Below are 21,218 nucleotides of genomic sequence, written 5' to 3'. Positions count from 1 at the left end.
GGTGGGAGATGGGACCAAACTGCGAGGTCATCGGTCCCTTGTTCCTAATAAAACAATGCCACAAGGGTGAGAATAAAATGGATGAAACATATAACACAAAACAGAAAGAAAGGAAAAGCCACAAGAACAAAGGGAAGGCAACAAACAATAAAGGAACAAAAGAGGACAAGAAAACTACAGAGAGACGCTAGGAACAGAAGAGAGTAAAACATGAGAGTAGATTACAGTGGCTGGCCAACCACGAGAATAAAAGGGAAAGCCAGCCACTCTGCAACACATTAAAACCTCCACCCTAAAAGCACTAGGGTGGAGGACACAGAGGGACAAAGGACATGTGCTAAAACTTACACAGAAGTATAAAACCCACTCTCACGGATAAAACATAAAACTAAAGCTGCTGCGGAGGCATTGTCGCCCAACACCAAAGGAGGGTGCTGGGAAAGTTAAAAGTCTGCCACAGAGCAGCTAAAAGTGGGCAGTCCAGCAAGAGGTGGACGACTGTCATTTGGGAGCTACAGCGACACAGAGGTGGGTTCTCGCGATGGAGTAGGTAACCATGCGTTAGCCACATATGGCCAATGCTGAGCCGGCAGAGGTCAACTGATTCCCTGTGAAAGGCCTGCAAGGAAGACTTCCACACAGTCGTAGTCTCCTTAATGACGTGCAGTTTGTTGTGCATGCTGTTATGCCATTCTGTCTCCCAAAGCTGGAAAACCCTACGGTGTAAGACAGAACACTGGTCAGCTTGGAAGATGCCTATCTTCAGAAGCGGTTTCTGCGTCGCCTGTTTGGCCAGCCTGTTGGCAAGTTCGTTGCCGGGGATTCCGACTTGTCCTGGGGTCCAAACAAACACCACGGAATGGCGGGACTGTTCCAGGGCATAGATGGACTCCTGAATGGATGCTACCAGAGGGTGGCGAGGGTAGCACTGGTCGATAGTTTGTAGGCTGCTCAATGAGTCAGTACACAGGAGAAATGACTCGCTAGGGCATGAGCGGATGTACTCAAGAGCACAAGATATGGCCGCCAGCTCTGCAGTGAAAATACTGCAGCCAACTGACAAGGAGTGCTGCTCAATATGTCCTCCATGAACATGTGAAGCCTACGTGACCATCAGCCATTGAGCCATTGGTGTAAACCACTTCAGAGCCCTGGAACACGTCAAGAATCGAGAGGAAGTGACAGCAGAGAGTGGCGGGGTTAATGGAGTTCTTACGGCCATGCAAAAAGTCCAGACGAAGCTGCAGCCGAGGCATATACCATGTAGGTGTACGTGAATGGACCACAAGTAGAGGTGGTACGGGGAAGGACTCCAGTTCGGAGAAAAGGGATCACATGCGAACCGCAATCGTTAGCCCCAATCTGGGCTGCCGATGCGGGAGATGTACTGCCATGGGCGGAAAAAGGAGACATTAATTCGGATGCTCAGGGGAACTATGAATGTGTGCTGTGTAACTGGTGAGCAGTTTTGCATGTCTGATCTGCAGCGGATGGACACCAGCCTCCATCAGTACGCTGGTCACTGGACTCGTCCTAAAAGCTCCTGTCGCTAATTGAACCCCACAGTGGTGCACAGGGTTGAGTTAATGCAATGCTGAAGGCACCGCTGAACCATAAACCACACTTCCATAGTCAATTCGGGATTGGACAAGGGCTCTGTAGAGCTGCAGAAGCGTACAGCGATCTGTACCCCAATTGTTGTTGCTCAGGCAATGGAGGGCATTGAGGTGCTGCCAGCACTTCTGGTTAAGCTGACGAAGATGAGGGAGCCAAGTCAATTGAGCTGCAAAAACCAGTCCTAGGAATTGATAAGTCTCCACTACAGTGAGTGGATCATCATTAAGGTAAAGTGCGGGTTCCAGATAAACGGTATGACACCGACAGAATTGCATGAGACATGACTTTACAGCTAAAAACTGGAAGCCGTGGGCTAGAGCCCATGACTGTGCCTTGTGGATGGCTCCCTGGAGGCGCAGCTCAGCAACAACAGTACTGGAGCAGCAGTACGAAATGCAGAAGTCATCTGCATACAGAGAAGGTGAGACGGAGGGCCCGACAGCTGCTGCTAGACCGTTAATGGCCACTAAAAATAGAGAGACACTCAATAAAAAGCCCTGCGGGACTCCATTCTCCTGAATATGGATGGGACTATGGGAGTCACCAATTTGGACATGGAAAGTACGGAGTGACAGGAAGTTTTGGATAAAAATCAGGAGTGGTCCCCGGAGACCCCACCCACACAATGTGGCAAGGATATGATGTCGCCAAGTCATGTCATACGCTTTACGTAAGTAAAAAAAGACGGTAATCAGGTGTTGCCGTCTGGAAAAGGCTGTTCGGATGACAGACTCGATGGATACAAGATTATCAGTGGTAGAGCGACCCTGGCAGAAGCCGCCCTGACACGGAGCCAGCAAGCCACGTGACTCCAGAACCCAACCTAACCACCAACATACCATATGTTCCAGCAGCTTATAAATAACGTTGGTGAGGCTGATGGGCCGATAGCTATCCACATCAAGCAGGTTTTTACGGGGTTTGAGCACCGGAACGATGGTGCTCTCCCACCATTGCAATGGAAAGACGCCATCGCACCATACCCAGTTGAAGATGAGAAGATGTCGCTTGTAGTCAGATGAGAGATGTTTAATCATCTGGCTGTAGATACCATCAGGCCCAGGAGCTGTGTCGGGGCAATGTGCAAGGGTACTGAGGAGCACCCACTGAGGAGCACACACTGCAGCGTGTAGTGAATGAGAGGATGTTCCCTTCCAGCCGCCTTTTGAGTATGTGAAAGGCTGGGGGGTAATTCTCTGACGCAGAGGCTCGAGCAAAGTGTTCGGCAATCGCGTTTGCATCGGTACATAACTCACCATTTATGATAACACCGGGGACAGCTGTTGGGGCCTGGTACCCTTACACCTCCAGTACCCTAAAGAGCGAGGGATTACATTTTCTGCTGCAGAAACAATTGTGCTAGTCACCTGCTCAACCATCACATCGATGTTACCGTGTGGGGGAGATTCAGCAGTGACAGCAGAGGTGAAAGTTACCCAGTCCACGACCAGCTGCTTTTGGGCTCTTCATCCACTGGCGGATGTTGTTTTTCCCACTAGAAGAAACCTGGGAAGGGAGTGACCCAAGGGACCCCTTCCTAGCGAGAGAAGCCAAAGAAGACTTACGCTTCTCCAGTTTAATAGTGGGGCCAGACGTCCCCGATGGTTGGGGGGGTGTTGCTCCCGAAGTAGGTGGTGCAGGAGCAACAGGGGGGGAAATGCCCCCACCATCAAGGGGACAGGTGTAGTCTTCCAGCTCTGAGAGGTGACCTGGGTTGGCAGAGCTGATGGTGCCAGAACTGTTGTAGCGGCGGCGTACGACGATGTCATAAGCACAGGATGCAGGTGTTCAAATTTTCTCTTAGCCTCGGTGTAGGTAAGTCAGTCCAGCGTCTTGTAATCCATGATTTTCCTTTCTTTCTGGAGAATCCTGCAGTCAGGCGAGCAAGGCGAATGGTGCTCTCTGCAGTTGACACAGGTGGAAGGCGGGGCACATGGAATATTGGGATGTTATGGACGTTCACAATCTTGACATGTGACACTGGAAGTACAGTGGGAAGACATATGGCCAAATTTGCAGCATTTAAAGCATCGCATTGGAGGAGGGATATAGGGCTTTCATCACTGCGGTGGACCATCACCTTGACCTTCTCGGTTAATGTATCACCCGTGAAGGCCAAGATGAAGGCACCGGTGGCAACCTGATTATCCTTTGGATCCCGGTGGACACGCCGTACGAAATGTACACTTTGCCATTCTAAATTGGTGCGCAGCTCATTGTCGGACTGCAAAAGGTCTCTGTGAAATATGATACCCTGGATCATATTTGAGCTCTTATGGGGCATGATGGTTACAGAAACATCTCCCAGCTTGTCACAAGAGAGTAACTCCTGTGACTGGGCAGATGAATCTGTTTTGATCAAGACTGACCCAGATCTCATTTTGGACAGGCCCTCTACCTCCCTGAACTTGTCCTCTAAATGCTCAACAAAAAACCGAGGCTTCGTCATGAAAGATTCCCCACCAGCTCTCGAACATACCAGGTACCGAGGCAAATAAGATCCACTGCCATCATTAGCCTGATCTTCCTCCCATGGTATGGCCAGGGAGGGGAACGATTTGGGGTCATACTTCTATGCATTGAATTGAGCTCGTGATCGCTTATAGACTGCTGGTGTTTCACCAACAGCAAGAGATGACGTACTACGCTTCATGGTGTATCATCCACCCTCATGCCAACCACTCTGACCAGGTGTCCTCCCCACAGACACCATCCAGCCGTAGCAAAGGCCACCTTGCAGGATAGCCATTGCTGGGAGTCCCGATGCCCCAGGGGGATGGGCATCTACTCCTTGGCATACGTGGGGAGTTAATGGCGCAGGTATCGGCAGAGCGATCCCTGTGTTGTCAGGGGGCTACAACCAACAGGGTACATGGCAGCCCCAACTCAACGGACTGGCTACCGTGCTGAATATCAGGCGCAATGAAGTCCATGGTCATTGTCGATGCAGAAATCGACACTGCATAGTGCATGGTGGAACACACACCCAATAAGGTGTCCTCGCCCAATAGATGGAGAATGGGCGGGAGTGCAATGCACGATGGACACGATGCACCTTGTAAGGCGCCCTTATGCAATTGGCTTGCTCTTTGGGAAAATTTTGAAGAATGGAGGTCACAACCTACAGGGGACCATCACAAAGGCTGAAACGTGTGAAACTCCTTTTAGTCACCTCATATGACAGGCACGAATACCTCAGGCCCATTCTAATCCCCAGACCCGCAGGGGACGGGAGCAGTTGGATCCACAATGGGAAGTGGTCACTAGAACGTAAATCTTTAGCCACTTCCCACTAAACTGAGTTTGCAATAGCTGGGAAGCAAAAACAAAGGTCAATCACTGAAAAAGTGCCTGCAGCTGTGGAGAAAAATGTGCCACCTGACTCGAATTCTAAAGGCAGGTATTCTCAGACTGGACAAGTCACCTGATAATTTGACCTCTGGAGCAAGTGGTAGCCGAGCCCCAAAGCACATTGTGTGCAATGAAGTCCCCCACAACAATGAGGGAATGCCCAGAACAATTCTGTCAGTGCATCTGCATCCAAAGGATAATGAGGTGGAAGATAGAAGGAACACACAGTGATGTTAAATGGTGCTAGAACTTTCACAGCAACTGTTTGTATGGCCATGGTAAGAGGGACAGGAGAGGCATGGAATCTATCTTCAATGAAAACAGCCACTCCACCTTCAGCCTGTCTCCAGTAATATTGTCCTTCCTGTACAGGTGGTGACTCCTTACAGCAGGTGTGTTGGACACTTTAAAATGAGTTTCTTGTAAGCAGATGCAGAAGTTTCTCCTGGTCCAGGAGCTGTAATTCTTCCACATGTCTTTATTAGCCATCTAAATTCCACTGCAATACAGAAGTCCTTGTGGGAAACATTGATTAGCAATGTTTGGTCTTGTCTTTCTCCCTTGGTGGCAGCAATTTACCCGGAAGGTCAGAGGCAACGTTTGTCAGTGCCTGGGTCTCCAGTTGCTCCAAGTGAAGGTCCATATCCTCAGAAATAAAGTCCTGATCTGAGATGGGGAGAGCTTGCCAATCCGAAGGCTTAACTGGCACTTTCTTCGACTTTGAACTACTTTTTGGGTGACGGTGTTGCTTCCTTTAGGGAGGAGTTGGTTGGCTGAGCTGAAGGGACAGCTTAATAGGCTTCTGATGGTGGGCAGCAGCATGTGGCTTATGTTGTAAGCCCATCGACAATGACTTCCAAACGATTTCTGGTTCAAGTGCAGCTCCACCCCCCACACACTAACAAGTGCACGTGCTTGTACTTGAATAGAAGTAGTGAAAATCAGAGGCTGTGAAGCTTTGAAAGCTATTTCAGCTGCAGAATAGGGTATGAGTCTTGTGACTTTCTACTCCTGAATTTTCCTTTCCTCGTTGCAATCCTCATACTTTCTACTCCATTCTGGGTGATACCCAGAGCAATTTATACATTTTGGAGGAAGTATACAATAACTGCCTGATCTGCAAGCTGAGCCTCCACAATTTCCACACGTTGCCCTCCCATTACATACCATACTGGTATGGCCAAATGTTTGGCATATGAAGCATCGCATTGTGTTGGAAACAAACAGGTGACCCTTAAGACAGATATAGTCTGCAATGATGTGTTCAGGTAATTCTGGAGTGTCAAATGTTAGAATAAATGATGCAGATTTTTCCAATGTGACACTGGCTCTCCTCATATAGTTCTCCGCTTCTGTGATGCCCATAGTTTTCCATTCTTCACATAACTTGCAGGGTCCATCTCCATAATAATATTGGAGCAGGTAGAGCCTTTGTAGAAGTTAGGTGTGGTATGCAACTCACTTCTAAGGCCTTACATTCAAGAAGCTTAGATACTTGGTTTGAATTAGCAGTTTCAACTAGAAATGTTCCATTACAAAGTTGTTTGACACTTTGCAGGGACCCAGCAACAAACTCCGATGCCTTGTGAATATAGAATGGGACAGCTTCTCTTAAAGATTCTCCCTGTTTTCATGATTACAATGAAAGTGTTATGGCTTACTAGTGCCCTGTTACTATGGTTCTGATAATACTTCTCAGGAGGAGTGACCAACCGAGCTCTCTTTTATGAGAGGGAGGGGGTGCAGGTACTATATGACAGTACACCCGCCCCGTCAGGAGTAGTAGTTTGGTGAGACAGTTCCATAGAAATCCCACGAGATGCTAGGGAAACAAACATTGGCCCCAGCAGAGTGCTGCATCCCTGAGCAGGCCTTAGACAACTGGGGGACCGATGGTGCCCTAGAGGTTGCCCGCTAGAGCCTAATTTACCTCAACAGCCATTCACCTCATCAGCACATAGCACACTTTGAAGTTGATGGTCTTTTTATAGAGATGCGTACCTTTCTTGTGGTCCAGACAATGAAGCCAGGGCCCCTGTTCTCCAAAACACACAACATTTCACTGCTGCACTGCACAGCGGTTGCTGAAGCATGCACAGAGCTTATGGGAAAAGAGGACTGGCAGTGCTTACCAGTCCTCAGCTCAGAAACCCGAGGTTGCCAGGGCTGTACCCAGCAAACAAACACTTAGACCCTGGAGGGTTTTTGGTTTCATGTGACGTTGGCATCGTAGTATTGTTTTCTTCACCTGAGGCTCCTTTAGCAGCGCCATAAAATGGTATTTTTTTGCCAATAGTCAGGAGCATGAGAAGATGGCAGCCACACTGACAAAATATGTTACATTCTCTATTTCAAAAGTAAAATGAATGGAATATTTTTTCATCATGAACCAACTATGTAATATGCTGTGAAGAAAATGTGGTACTCATCAGTCAAAAGGCAGATCATTCACTGTATTGTACTAAAGCTGGTGACAGCAACAGTTTGTAATGGAAATTAATTGTGATACAATACAAGTTCCTTAAAGCAAATTTTTTCACCAAATGGATTTTATGAAATTTGACAAAGTGGTAAATGAAGTGACTGAGTTGAATTTTTGGAATGTTGTGATGCGAAGTATGTAGTCTATGTAATTTATTATAGAAGCAAGTGGCAGCTGCTTTGACTGACAAGTTATGATATAAACTGGTGTGCAGAACTTAAGGACGACATTAACTTTCACATGATGTGTCATTGCCAGTTAACATAGCTCAATGAAATTTGTACTAGATAGAATGAACTGCTACAGTATAGTACAGAAGGTAATTGCAAGAAAAATGCAATGAGATGAACAGAAATGACACTCTGAAGTCATAGTGATTTTTTATGGTCCCCTGACATTATAAATGGTGGGACATAGTTCTTAATAGGGTGTGTGAGCATTATGGATGGTAATGCATGCTCCCATGCTGCAAGGTTGGTAACGAGTTCTTGTGGTAGGGTGTCCCATTCCTCCAACAGTGTGATTGACGACTGCTATATGGTTTTGGTACATGTGGATGTTGCGCAATACATCTCCCCAATACATCCCACATGCACTCAGCACAGGCCAGGCCAGCCCATTCACCAAACATTCTCTGCTCCACCTGCATAGTTGTTAAGACAAACTTTGGTGTTTGTCTAACAGTCAGAAAGCAAAGCGATGATTGAAAGGATTGCTATGCTAAGGAGAAATCTACGGATACCAGTCACCGAATGCTGGCCCCTATTTTGACTGTATCAGAGGTGGGATCTTCCTATAAGCCAATCAGTGGACCTGAAGGTAGGGTAATCTAGTGCTGAAACTGGTGGCAATAAAGTAACAACTGGAAATTTACACAGCTGCAGGTGTTTTGTTTTGACATTTATATCGAATAGCAGAGGTCCCACAACCATCTGTATAAAGATGGACTTACAGAGACTTATGGTAATGGTGATTGTGATGGATTAACTGATGAAGTTGGCATTCAATCTGAAAACACTGATATGTCCAGAAGGAACAACACAGCTGCACAAAAATTATGGTTTACTTGGAACACCAAATTGAAACAACTTCAGTCCAACTAAAGTTGGTGAAACACCTCCTGATTGTGCTGTACATAATATACAAAGCTTACTAATTACTTCAAACAATGGAAAATCCAGGATTGAGTAATGACACTATTACGAAATGGATAGATTGCTACTCACCATGTAGAGGAGATGTGAAGTCGCAGGCAGTCACAACAAAAAAAGCACGCACACACACACACACACACACACACACACACACACCTACTGTCTCTGGCTACTGAGGCCGAATACCAACTGATTATTTCTGTACATAAGACTCACTGGTTTAAATTTGTGTGAAAATAATGTATAATTTGTGCGTTTATGTGAAAATGAACATAATGTGGGTTTATGATATTTAACCAGTGTCAACTTTTTCTGACATTTCAGATTATCCATTTTTTTACAGCAGATTATATGGCTAAGCAATGGTGCCACCTAATATGGGAAAAAAGTTTCACTGCAGTTCAATACAAATAGGTAAGGACAGAATCTTACGGTAGTTGGCAGGAGCACAGCAAATGAAAAAAATGCACACAGTAGCACTAGATATAGATTAAGATAAAAGGTTGTTTCTTCCTGAAAGAGAGGGGAATTTTTTGTGCATACTTGCACTTGCATGTTTTATGGAGCAGGAAGTCAGTATAGAATATTTTTTTACCTTTACATTCATCAGATTGAATTTTGTAGCAAACAATGTGTTTTTTGTAGGTGGCATGTACTATTTCTAAACATAACTCATCAATGCTAAAAGCAGTTAATTATTTTGAGTGTTGCAATTTGTAGCTAAAGCTTGTCTTTGCACAAAACAAATGGTCACAGATCTTCACCATTACACTCTTCCATCTTACGAAGTATGTAATCAAAACAGCAGCACTACTTCTATTGATATACCTCCTTCCTCCAAATGAGAGTACATTTAAGACAGTTCACAGCTTCCATTAACGATAGTCAGTACCCAGCCTCATATTTACATATTAGGTAAGAAACTATTGCGCTATTCAAAAAATCAGATAAAGCAGAATTGTTTGTTAATAATTGCCTTTGAAATGAACATCATACTCACTGAAACACTGTATCGTTCTCATTACCTGTTTAAATGGAAGGAACTCAAACCAGTTTCTTACTTACGTTGTTTATGACAATACAAATTTTATCACCTATTAGGTATTAAGTCAAAGCATTTGTACTTACATCCAATAAAATCAGAGAGTATCGTGAGAACTGAAGCACTGCGAATAAAAACACTGGCAACAGAATCACTGTAAAAATGTTAAGAGAAATAAACTTTATGACAGTGAAACTATTTTTTGAAAACATACAATATACACTCTGAAACCACTTTTCTCCAAGCAGGTCATAAATTTTCATTTCCTAATGCTAACAAAAAGTTACATTCGAACATGAAATCTGAAAACTGCTGTGAAAAAGAATAAGTATCAAACAAATCAATATGGACAGGATAATTTTGCAAAAATGATGGCACAAAATTAGTGATTTTTAGTGAAATAATGAAAATTGTGATTTTTATGAGATATTGTGAAATTTGTAGTTTTGTCAAAATATTATAAACCTGAGGTTGGTGGTTTACGAATATTTGTAATTGATAGTTATCGAATTTTAAAATTATTTTTGACTTCTAATCTCGTCAAGGTTCAAGTACAATCTAAAACTGACAGTTCATTTCCCACCAAACTAACTTCGACGTGACAATGAAAATAGTACCAAAATTAGCAAAAAATATCAGGGAATTTGGCTCTGCATCGTGAACAGTCAGACCCTCCTGTTGCTACTCAGACCCCACAATGACGAATGGGATCTAGTATCTGCAATGCTGAGGGTGATGCTGAACCATATGCAAGACTCCCATAATCAAGACGTGGCAGAACCAGGGGTTTGTAGAGTGAGACTGAGGCAGTTGAGTGTACTGAGGTGTTGCCAGCACTTTCGCTTAAGTTGGCGAAGATGGGGAAGCCACGCCAGCCGGGAATCAAAGGCTAGTCCTACAAAGTGGTGCGTCTCAACTACAAGAAGTAAAACTCTGGGTGTGGGTGGGCAGTATGATGACGACAGAAGTGCATGGCACAAGTCCTGGTGCAAGTCATGCAAGCAGTACATCCTGAGACACATCATCATCATCATCATCATCATCATCATCATCATCATCATCATGAGGGTGATAAACATTACAGATGGTAAAATCCTGATGTGTCCGTACCCAAACAGCCACAGCCTCCAATGGAGTATCAAGAGGCACAAGGTAACTGTATATGAGTCCAGCACATACATATGAACTCCACTTGATATGCTCTCACAGTCAGTACGATTCTTAAAATAACCTAAACAGTCACGAAGGGCAGAGGTCCAATATGCTGGAAACAACAATTCCTGGATGACATTATAAAATGCAGGTTATGTGCTTAAAAGCTGCCATAGTTCAGCCAGGTGGTGCAAAAATCTGTTACAATTCTACTGGAATGTAAGAGTGTCTAAATACAGTGGGAACATGACGTGACCGGGAGAGGAGACGGGGGTCAGATTATGACCCAGGGTCATATACTGCCACTGGCCGACACATCAGGGGATCCACTGACATAGATTCTGTGGCACATTGCCTGGGGAGATCTGGTGCTTCAGGAGCCACTGGGAGCACATACAGAGTCTAGTGGCATGGGGGACCACATAATTTCCTTCGTCTTTGAGGACTTCTTTTTATCTTTCTTCTTCTTAGAAGACAAGGACTGAGAAGGTTTCCCAGAACTGGTTTCTGGTACACAGGAGGAACAAGAAGTCCGATGGAAAGCAGCCTGTGGTTCCTGGCTGTGGACCAGCAGGAACTAAGGAAGGAAGAGTCCCAAGGGACCTCTTGGTAGCTAGAGAAGCCACAGGAGGATGAAGTGCCTCCAGCTGGGAGATGGGGACCAGTGTCCCTGGCACATGGGGAGCCAATGCTCTCGAAGTGGGTGTGGTGGAAGCACCAGAAGGGCCCCTAACCACCTGGGGGGCAGGTATCGGTGGGTGGCTCTGAGGGCCCACTGTAAGAGGTGCAACAGAGGAAGGCACCATCGACAGAGAAAGTGATGACATTGCAGCTGTAGCATAAGATTGTGCAATTTGTCTGGGGTTTAGATGCTCATACTCTTTTCTGGCCTCTTGATGTGTGATCTTGCCCAGGGTCTTACAATCTTGGATTTTCTTTTCACGGTTAAAAATGAAGTAATCTGGTGAGCAGGGAAAGTGGAGCTCACTGCAGTTTACACAGACAAGGGAGGGGCACGAAGAACGTTCACATGCAGTGGATGCCCATAATCCCTGCAGGTAGCAGTAGGAGTGCAACGGAAAGACGTATGACCAAACTTCATACACCTGAAGCATCTCATAGGAGGAGGAAAATAGGGTTTCACGTCACATTGGTACACAATAAACTTTATGTTCCTGGCAATGTATCATGCTCAAAAGCCAAGATGAAGGCCCTGGTAGGAACTCTGTTTTCCCTTGGTCCCCTATTGACACGACAGATGAAGTGCACAAACTGTCGTTCTAAATTGGCCTGCAGCTCATCATCAGATTTTAGGAGAAGAGCACAGTAAAAATGATGCCCTGGACCATACTGAGACTTTTGTGGGGAGTCACAGTCATAGGGATGTCATCCAACATTGTTTTGCAAGAGAGCAGTGCCTATAAAAAAATTAAATTAAATTAAAAAAAAAAAAAAAGACTTTGTGGCCAAAAAGATGTTCCCATGAGTCCTGGTATAGACCAGGTACTAGGTATTGTAGGGAGAACTTTGTTCCTTGTCTTTAGTTCTGCATCCCTCCAACAGCATGGCAAGCAAAGGGAACATGTTGGGATCATACTTTGTTGCATCATACGAGACTTTTCCAGAAACCGCAGGGCACATGTGACCACCAATGGGAGAAAGTTTAAGTTGCTTCATGTGCAAACTATCTGCCTTGGTGCCACCCACTCTGAGCATGGGCTCTCTCCATTACTGCCACCAAGCCACAGCAACAGCTACCTGGCCAGTAATCTGTTGCCAAGAGTTCCCGTGCCCCAGTCATGATGGGCACATACTCCATGGAATACATGGGGAGTGTGCAGCACAGGCACCAACAGTGCGATCCCAGTGTGATCGGGAGCTACCACAACGCAGGTACTTGATGAACCCCCCTCCCCCCACAATGGGATGGCTACCGTGCTGGGTTTCACACATACTACAACAGAAAGAAAGGGTGCCAAGGTACACAAAAAGGACCATCCGATGAAAAGTAAGAGGAGGGAGAAGACAATCAAAATGTAGGTTTGCAGCACAGAAAGAGGAAGCAATGCTGCAAAGGCTGAGGCCCCGTTGTAGCCACACATGTACTCACCAAAGAGTGGTGAGCCCCCTGGAGCAGCTATCTATTGTCACATGAATTTCATTATCTTGAATACTAATTAATAGCAAATAAAGGTAAATTAACTGTCTCACTAATGAAAACGCATATAACGATAAAACTAAGGATCACCAGCTAATACCTACGGGAGCCACAGGAAAGCTGGTGAAATTCTGGTCTTTTAGTAGCAGAAAGTGAAATACAAATTTCAGAATTTTGCCACGGAAGATTACGTCAACTTTGCATTGGAGACCATAATGGCATACAGGTCACTTCATGATTTGTCCAAAATTGGATGCACGGTTGAATGAGATGTGTCAGTCATGGCTTTAGGTGATTGACAGTTTTTGGACAACTTTCAAGGACTTGTAAATTTTTGTGCAGCGATTCTGGATACTTACAATAAAGTTCCAATAGTTAGTCAACGGCTCTAACATTGAGTATCCACACATTTGGACTCTCAAATAATTCAATGCCTAGCCTGATGAACTTAAACTTATCTGCAGAAATGCTGGACTTGTGAAATTTTCCAGCAATTAGCTTCAAGAACTTTAACATACAACAGTAATATGGTGTTTCGTACTTACATTTTTGTAACTGCAAGGTATTTTTATGTGTCGCCATGTTGCTTTTACAATCTTAAAGATTTAATAACTGTTTTTATTGCTAAATGTTAACTAGCTGGTCTTTGTAACACTTTCTTTAATTTGTCATCGCTGACCACAACAATGCTTCCAATGAACATTTATTAAGAGGTTAAGACAACTATTTATTGGTGCTCAAGCTCAAAGATTATAGGATATACCCAAGAAGGCAAAACTTTATTAAAAACTATTATGTATGTTCAACAGCAAATAAGTCCTTTTACCCCAGACCTCGAGTTGATTAGATTAAATATGCAACTTTTATAGTGTATCTTGTGTGTACATACAGAAAGGATACGGGATTATTCTGAGACAAGTGACCAAACGTGGATGACGCTCCTCCTACCAACCTCTTCAATTTTGCTGAAATTTGTATAAAATGCACTTAAGGATATTCATGAAGTTCTACCAAATTTCAGCCTGATCTGTAACTTCTTGTAAGGGTAGAATTTTGATATATCGATATCACACTTCCAGGCACTGTAGCACAACAAATCATGAAAAAAAAGGACATTTCTTGGATAGAGCTTTAATGCGCTGTAGCACTGAAACTGATTATTTGCGAAATAAGCAAGTACAAATACAAAATCCACCAAACACTGCATGATAGCTTTGGAAACCGTGAAATCAAGATTGGGCTGTACAATGTGCTATTCTAACACAACCTGGGCATAGGATATGTGATGATCCCGGCCAATCGGAACACAGAATGAGAACGCATTACACATTACGTAATCAACCAACAGTATCATATTTTCAATGCACAACACACAAATGATGAAAATATTTTAAGAATGAAACACTAGTAAAGTACATATTCCAATGCAATGCACAAAATGTACAGTGCCAATCAAAGCAATGCTGTAACGTATCAGTAATTCTGAAGAAACTGAAGGCACCAATTTCCCTGAAAGGCATGGAATAGTAGTTGCTACTCTTGCTTGCAACTACTTTGAATATTATTGCACTACAACTCCACCGTGCACAAAGTTTACCCACTTCAACAAGAAGGTGATATGATATTTCTTTCTGGCTATGTGCTCGACAGAACGTACTCTCAGCTAGGTAACCTGCGTAATGCTTGGTCTTTCTGCCACATCAATGGATGACACCTTTGAAAACCTACCATGTTCTGTGTGTCAATCGGATACTCCTTCATATCTACCAAGTTCAAACTATGGTTCACTTTATAGTGCTGAAAACCTTCAGTATCTCAAATGTTGTATGAACTAAAGTAGTCACTAACAATTATTGTCCCAGGGAGCATCTTTTCTTTTTATTATTGTGAACAACACTTCCTTGGCCAGAAATTCAACATGCTCAAGGAAGCATTTCTTCAACCCTCGGTCAATTCCACTAAACACCCAATTTCCTATGATTTCATGGCCTTTGTTGCGTCTACTTTTCCCAAATTTCACTTCGCCAACTCATAACCAAACTGTTGCATTCCAACCCAACCTAGAGTTCCCGGTATGATACAGATCAGTCGGTCATCACAACCAGATTTTTTGGTTTAACATTTGTTCGTTTTGCAAACTCACAACAGTACTGTTGATTTCCAACCTAACTTAGATCTCTGGCTATGCTACAGATCAGTCCGTCGCCACAACCAGATTTTTCTGTCAATTCAAGCTGTTCTCTTATGTCCTGGCCAAACAATACCATAGGGAATCACGAGATATTCAGCCAAAATCAGCTTAACTACACTCCTGGAAATCACAAAGTATTCATAGAATAACAGCCAAGTATTTGTAACGACAAAGAATATTAAGGTCATGCTTCACTCCCAGCAATTTAACCCTAGATCACTAAATCCTCCTAGAATTTATGGTTGCAACTGATACCAATTCACGGCTCCCACCAACATTTTGAGCAGTACAGTTGTCAGTACAGTGTGGTGTAGAACAGGGCAGTTGTATTTGTTTGTATGTGACATACCACTGGTGACAATCATAACTAACTAGTGAATAAACTGTAAACTACAACTTCCTTTCAATAAAATATAGAGTAGTAGAGTTTACAGTGGTTTAGTAACAGTGTCACAATGCCCCCCCCCCCCCCCCCAAGCCACACCAACTTTAATGTTCTAGGATTAAGTTCTGCTTTAATATGTCCCAGCTGTACTATACCCTTGGAAATTGCAGTATAGAAACCACAATATTCAGAGCAAAAGAGACATTTATTCTCTCAAACAAGTGTAGCAATATCACTGCCTCATTCGCATCAATGTAAGATGTCATCTTACATCCCAGCCTAACCACACCTGACGAAAAACACAGCAGACCCAAAATTATATATGAAGCAATAGCTCTACTTATTTTTATACTGTACTGTATGTATTTTAATTTGTGTGTCTCTGCAATGAAATAGTCATAGTGTCGTTGGTTGAATAGATCACATCTGCTACGCCCACTGTAATTGGCTAACTAGACAAGTGTCCTGCACTCGGATTGCATAACAAAAGCTCATCATACAGCGCAATCTCAAGTTCACAGTTTCCGAAGATATCATGGCGTATTTGGTGGATTTCATATATATACTCGCTTATTTCAGAAATATACAGTTTCAGTGTTGCCGCGCATTATCTGCCCAAGAGACTTTCTTTTCCTCTCTTTTTGTTGTGCTACAGTGCCTGAAAGTGTGATATTGATATATAAAAATTTAATTACTGTAAGTATTAGATCCTTTCTCAAGTGAATCACTTCTTCATATTGCAAATGCATCACAAAATTCAAGTTCAGCAAGCCATTGTACATGCTCCAACAGAGTTACAATCCTGCTAATACACCCCAACACAACTTTTTGTACAATATACAGAAATACAAGTGATACCCCCCACCCCTTTCTTTGCTTCTTTAATAAAGAATAGGTACAAAGTAAAATGAACTGGAAACATTATGTTCCAATATCTGTTTCCCTATCAGAAAATATGTGGATGATTAACTTTCCTACATGTGTATTCACTACATGCTATAGTTGCCAAATTACTATATGAACCAATTATTTTTGTTATGCCAGGAACATCAGCTTGCTGAACATGAGGATTTCTTTGCGGGGGTTTCAGAAAATGGTCCTTGTGAAAAAGGCTCTATTTTCTACACCAGGTTGCAAACAAAGCTGAAACTCGGCAGACGTTAATTTAGGTCTATTACATACAAATTTCAACAAAATGAAATATGGTCAAACTAGGACATCTACGTCGCTTTACAGGAAATAACACACGAGAGACACACAGACAGATGACACATCAGAGATAGAAAAAAACTAATAGAAAAAATAGCTTTCAGGATATTTTCAAATAAGGTTTTGTAAAGGATACAGCCAACTGGAGCTACATATAGAAATATAAGAGAGTACAACAAATAGTGGCAGCTATCTTCTGATAACAATTGCTGAAGGAACTCTTTAGAGAATGAAACTCGAGGAATTCTCTGATGTAGTCGCAGTGCACTTGTTGCAGCATTGGACATCAGTGCTTTATAGTATGCATTATAGGCGTTTCTGTAAACAGAAGAAAAAATTTCAATGATAAGCTTAAACTATTTACATGTACATGGAACTACAGGCAAAAACACTGTCAAAATGTGAATTGATAAATTTGGAAAAGTATAGTAGGTCTGAAAACAAGATGTATTACTAGTCGCTGACGTCTAAGAGGTCCAGTGCCGTTTTGATTTATTTAATTACTTGCACAAATTAAAAGTTACGCAGTCACAAACAGTCGTAGGCAGTATCTAGGCCAACCAGTTCTGCCGTGTGTGCAAGGTCAGCTGGTCAAAAGCAGCAATGTCATTCTAACTTCCAATGGCAAATTATAGTCAACAAATGTGATAACGTTTAATAACTTAAATAAATAGCGCAATGCGGTTACAAGCAAAACACAAGGTATAAAATTACTGGCTGCAACATGATATGGTTCAAGAAATCACGTACCCGAAGATAGGGACGAAATACCCAAAAGTAAAAAATATTGTGAAAATTCTCGTTGCCCATAAAGCAACTTCAACTTTCTCTTCAATCAGACGTTTCTTCAGCGTTGCCCAACCTTTAACCTGCGGTTGCGTTGAAGTGCTTGTGCTAGTTGTATCGGCCATATTTCAGAGGTATCTGTCCAGAAGTATAGATACAGTTTTCAATCAAAACAAGCAGCAGGGTTTCGCTAGCAATTTTTGGAACACCAGCACTATTATTGCTACTTTTACCGTCACTCGTGGCAGTGCAAGTAAACAGACCTACTCAACATGAAAATAACCTCTGCACTAATTATCAAGATACTCTTATTTGCACGTGAAAATTAAACTTCAATCATACACTATTAATGACCACGACGCAACCTGCACGCAATGACTTGACCACACTGAGTATCGTTTCTGAAGTTTAGTGTTTTCGCAGTAGATAGCGCTAGCAGATGCGAAAATGGTATCTTCCGAGTAAGTACTTTGAATTACTGCCGCCTCTTTAAAATGTGTTTACTGTCGGTACGGGAGGCACTCTGGGACAGCTGTCGCTAAGTAGTGAAGAGAAAGTGGAGGTGACAGAGAAAGTTATAGTAGAAAGCTGTGAGGGAGGGTACGTCCGCCTGTAGTGTGCGGACAGTATCGCATGCGCAGTGTAGTTGCACAGTGAAACCATGGCTATTAACTGGAAGCTTATTTTTAAGGCAGTTTGTTACGAGATTTATTACTATGTGATTGGAGCGGCAGCAATTGTAGAAGATTTTATGAATGGGCATCGCAACAAACTAGGTAACTAGTAATTTCTAGTGAGAATTGTTGCTTACAGAGAGAGTTTGTGCGCAGTGCTACGTAATCGATCTGTATCCATGAAGAAATATTACAACATACCATAATGTTTCCCCTCCTTTCTCCTCTCTGCCCGCCTTTAGTCGAATAGTTGAAGTCTACTGTATTTCAGTGAGATTGACCAGTTTACGTGTATGTTTTCGAGCATACATGGCAAATAACTCTTTAGAGTTAATTGTCCTACATTCTTCACCAAAGCAGGCGGAGCACTAATTAGAGGTACTGGACACCTCTTTCGGAATAACACGATGCACTTGGCTGCCTAGCCATTCTGCTAACCCCCCCACCCCCCAACCCCCGTAACTTTAGTCATAATATACAATAGTCGATTTATTTCCCCTTTGCCTTACAAGAGTTAAGTCCCCATTGCTAATATTGTTCTCAGACAACTGCTTCTTGCATTCCCTTCTTTCTAAGCCCAGTGGAAGTCCTCCTTTACCTTCTATAAGGAAGTGTCAGAAACTACCCATCTTTTGAAATTGTGTATTATTTGAAACTTCCTGGCAGATTAAAACTGTGTGCCCGACCGAGACTCGAACTCGGGACCTTTGCCTTTCGCGGGCAAGCGCTCTACCAACTGAGCTACCGAAGCACGACTCACGCCCGGTCTCACAGCTTTACTTCTGCCAGTATCTCGTTTCCTACCTTCCAAACTTTATTATTTGTTTCTCCCAGAACTCATTTTTATATAAAAAAAAATTAAAAAAAAATTCTGCCGAATGCATTGGTCTGCCATCCGAGAGTCAATGGGCGCTTTTGCTCTGTTGTTTTAAAAATATAGGCCTAGTTTGTTTCAGTTTTGTAATGTGTTTGTGCACTTGCCTAAACAAAGCAAAGTTATTGTATTCTCCGTATGGCATTAGGTATTGACAGAAAACGTTGCTTTCATTAGCATTTTGATGCTGCCCTTGGACTACGTTGTGCCAGATTAATTTGATGTGACTCAATGATGTGTGTAAAATTGTGCTTTAAACATGTACAAGAGTCAGGACGGGATATCATATTTGACAATAGCATTCATGGGTGAAGCATACCAGACAGTTGTGACCACAGTGAAATGCACAGCTCAAATATACATCTAAGTTGAACTCCCTTGTATTTTGCTTCTGGGCTCTCAACAATTCCATTTAATCTTGTACTGCTGGGCTGGCTGTGTGTAGTTTTTGAACAGTAGTGGCAGGTGCCAAACTGTTTATGTGGTCGGCCGAGACAGATTGGCCTGTGCAACATTCTACTACCCACTTGTCACTGTTTATGACCCTCTTCTACATCTGTACGTATAGTTTCACTGTAAAGTACCTAGCAGAAGCTACTTCATACCAGTTTCAGGAATGTTCTATCCGATTCCATTCAAATACTGAACACGGGAAAAATGAGTGTCCATATGCCTTTTGTATGTGCTCTAATCCCTCTTGTCTTATTCTTGTGATCCCTATATGGGATATTCAATAGTGATAGCAGAAGTGTTGCACAATCTCCCTTGAACACAGATTCTCTAAATTTGTCAGGCAGGATTCCACAAGGGCATGGCTTCCTTTGTGAAATATTTCCACTTAAGTATGTCAAGCATCCGTTACACTATCATATGGACTATACCAATTTTCTACAGTTAAAAGCATTAGTTTTGATTTCTCAGTAGTATTATAAATTATCGCTCAGTCATATCAAAGTTGCCCCACCCAGCTCTTTGCCTGCAGAGTGTCCTCTGACACAGACCAGCCTCTCAATATAACACAAACATCTGATGAGAGTTGCAACTGCACACAGGCTGCTTACTGCAAAACATGTACTTCCTATATGCATCTGTCTTTATTGTAGCATTTAAGGAAAATATCAAGCCATTTATATAATCATTTGAATTGTTATTCTCCTTTTCATCATGGAAAAAGGTTTTATAGCTCTTCTAACAACTCCATTTCCTACACTGTATGTGTGCAAAAAAAACAAGATCATTGTGTAATCCAGCTTGTGAGTGCTCAGTGTCATGAATGTGGCTGGTTAGATTAGATTAGTACTTGTTCCATAGATCATGAATACGACACTTCGTAATGATGTGGAACGTGTCAGGTTAATAAAATGTGTCTATACAAGATATTACATTACACAAAATATTACATGACACTTTTTTTGTGGGGGTTGGGGAAATTATCCACTTAATATATCCAAAAATTCTTCTAATGAGTAGAAGGAGTTGCCATTAAGCAATTCTCTTAATTTCCTTTTAAATGCTATATGGCTATCTGTCAGACTTTTGATGCTATTAGGTAAGTGACACAAAGATTTTTGTGGCAGCATAATTTACCCCCTTCTGAGCCAAAGTTAGATTTAACCTTTCTCCTAGTGTTGTAGCCATGTACACTGCTATTACTCTTGAATTCATTCGGATTGTTAATAACAAATTTCATAAGTGAATGTACCAGGTGATCAAAAAGTCAGTATAAATTTGAAAACTGAATAAATCACGGAATAATGTAGATAGAGAGGTACAAAATGACACAAATGCTTGGAATGACATGGGGTTTTATTAGAACCAAAAAAATACAAACGTTCAAAAACTGGGGCGCTTCATCTTATCAGAATAGCAATAATTAGCATAACAAAGTAAGACAAAGCAAAGATGATTTTCTTTACAGGAAATGCTCAATATGTCCACCATCATTCCTCAACAATAGCTGTAGTCGAGGAATAATGTTGTGAACAGCACTGTAAAGCATGTCCAGAGTTATGGTGAGGCATTGGCGTCGGATGTTGTCTTTCAGCATCCCTAGAGATGTTGGTTGATCACGATACACTTGTGACTTCAGGTAACCCCAAAGCCAATAATCGCACGGACTGAAGTCTGGGGACCTGGGAGGCTA

At 42.7% G+C, this 21,218-nt stretch overlaps 2 protein-coding genes across 3 annotated transcripts in view; one reads left to right on the top strand and one right to left on the bottom strand.

The window, feature by feature from the left end:
• Nucleotides 1–17,946, bottom strand: part of LOC126198469 (Krueppel homolog 2) — a 60,349-nt gene extending 42,403 nt beyond the window's left edge. Inside the window, exons 1-4 of one of the 2 annotated variants that reach the window (XM_049934815.1) lie at nucleotides 17,761–17,946; nucleotides 17,492–17,665; nucleotides 16,878–17,059; nucleotides 9,733–9,800 (exon numbers count right to left, since the gene is read on the bottom strand). In XM_049934815.1, the coding sequence (XP_049790772.1) occupies nucleotides 9,733–9,800; nucleotides 16,878–17,059; nucleotides 17,492–17,652 (411 nt within the window). In that variant the 5' untranslated portion in view covers nucleotides 17,653–17,665; nucleotides 17,761–17,946. Of the gene's footprint in view, nucleotides 1–9,732; nucleotides 9,801–16,877; nucleotides 17,060–17,491 lie in introns of both variants that reach the window. The other variant, XM_049934814.1, reaches the window with a different exon arrangement.
• A 48-nt stretch (nucleotides 17,947–17,994) lies between these two features.
• LOC126198468 (dehydrogenase/reductase SDR family member on chromosome X) overlaps nucleotides 17,995–21,218 on the top strand; it is a 63,954-nt gene continuing 60,730 nt past the window's right edge. The window contains exon 1 of the mRNA XM_049934813.1: nucleotides 17,995–18,303. Within this exon, the coding sequence (XP_049790770.1) occupies nucleotides 18,189–18,303 (115 nt within the window). The 5' untranslated portion in view covers nucleotides 17,995–18,188. The remainder of the gene's footprint in view (nucleotides 18,304–21,218) is intronic.

The sequence above is a fragment of the Schistocerca nitens genome, chromosome 8 (genome assembly GCF_023898315.1).
Source record: "Schistocerca nitens isolate TAMUIC-IGC-003100 chromosome 8, iqSchNite1.1, whole genome shotgun sequence".
NCBI classification, from domain to species: Eukaryota; Metazoa; Arthropoda; class Insecta; order Orthoptera; family Acrididae; genus Schistocerca; species Schistocerca nitens.
The sequence above is the reverse complement of the archived record's forward strand: the minus strand, read 5'-3'. Positions and strand labels throughout refer to the sequence as shown.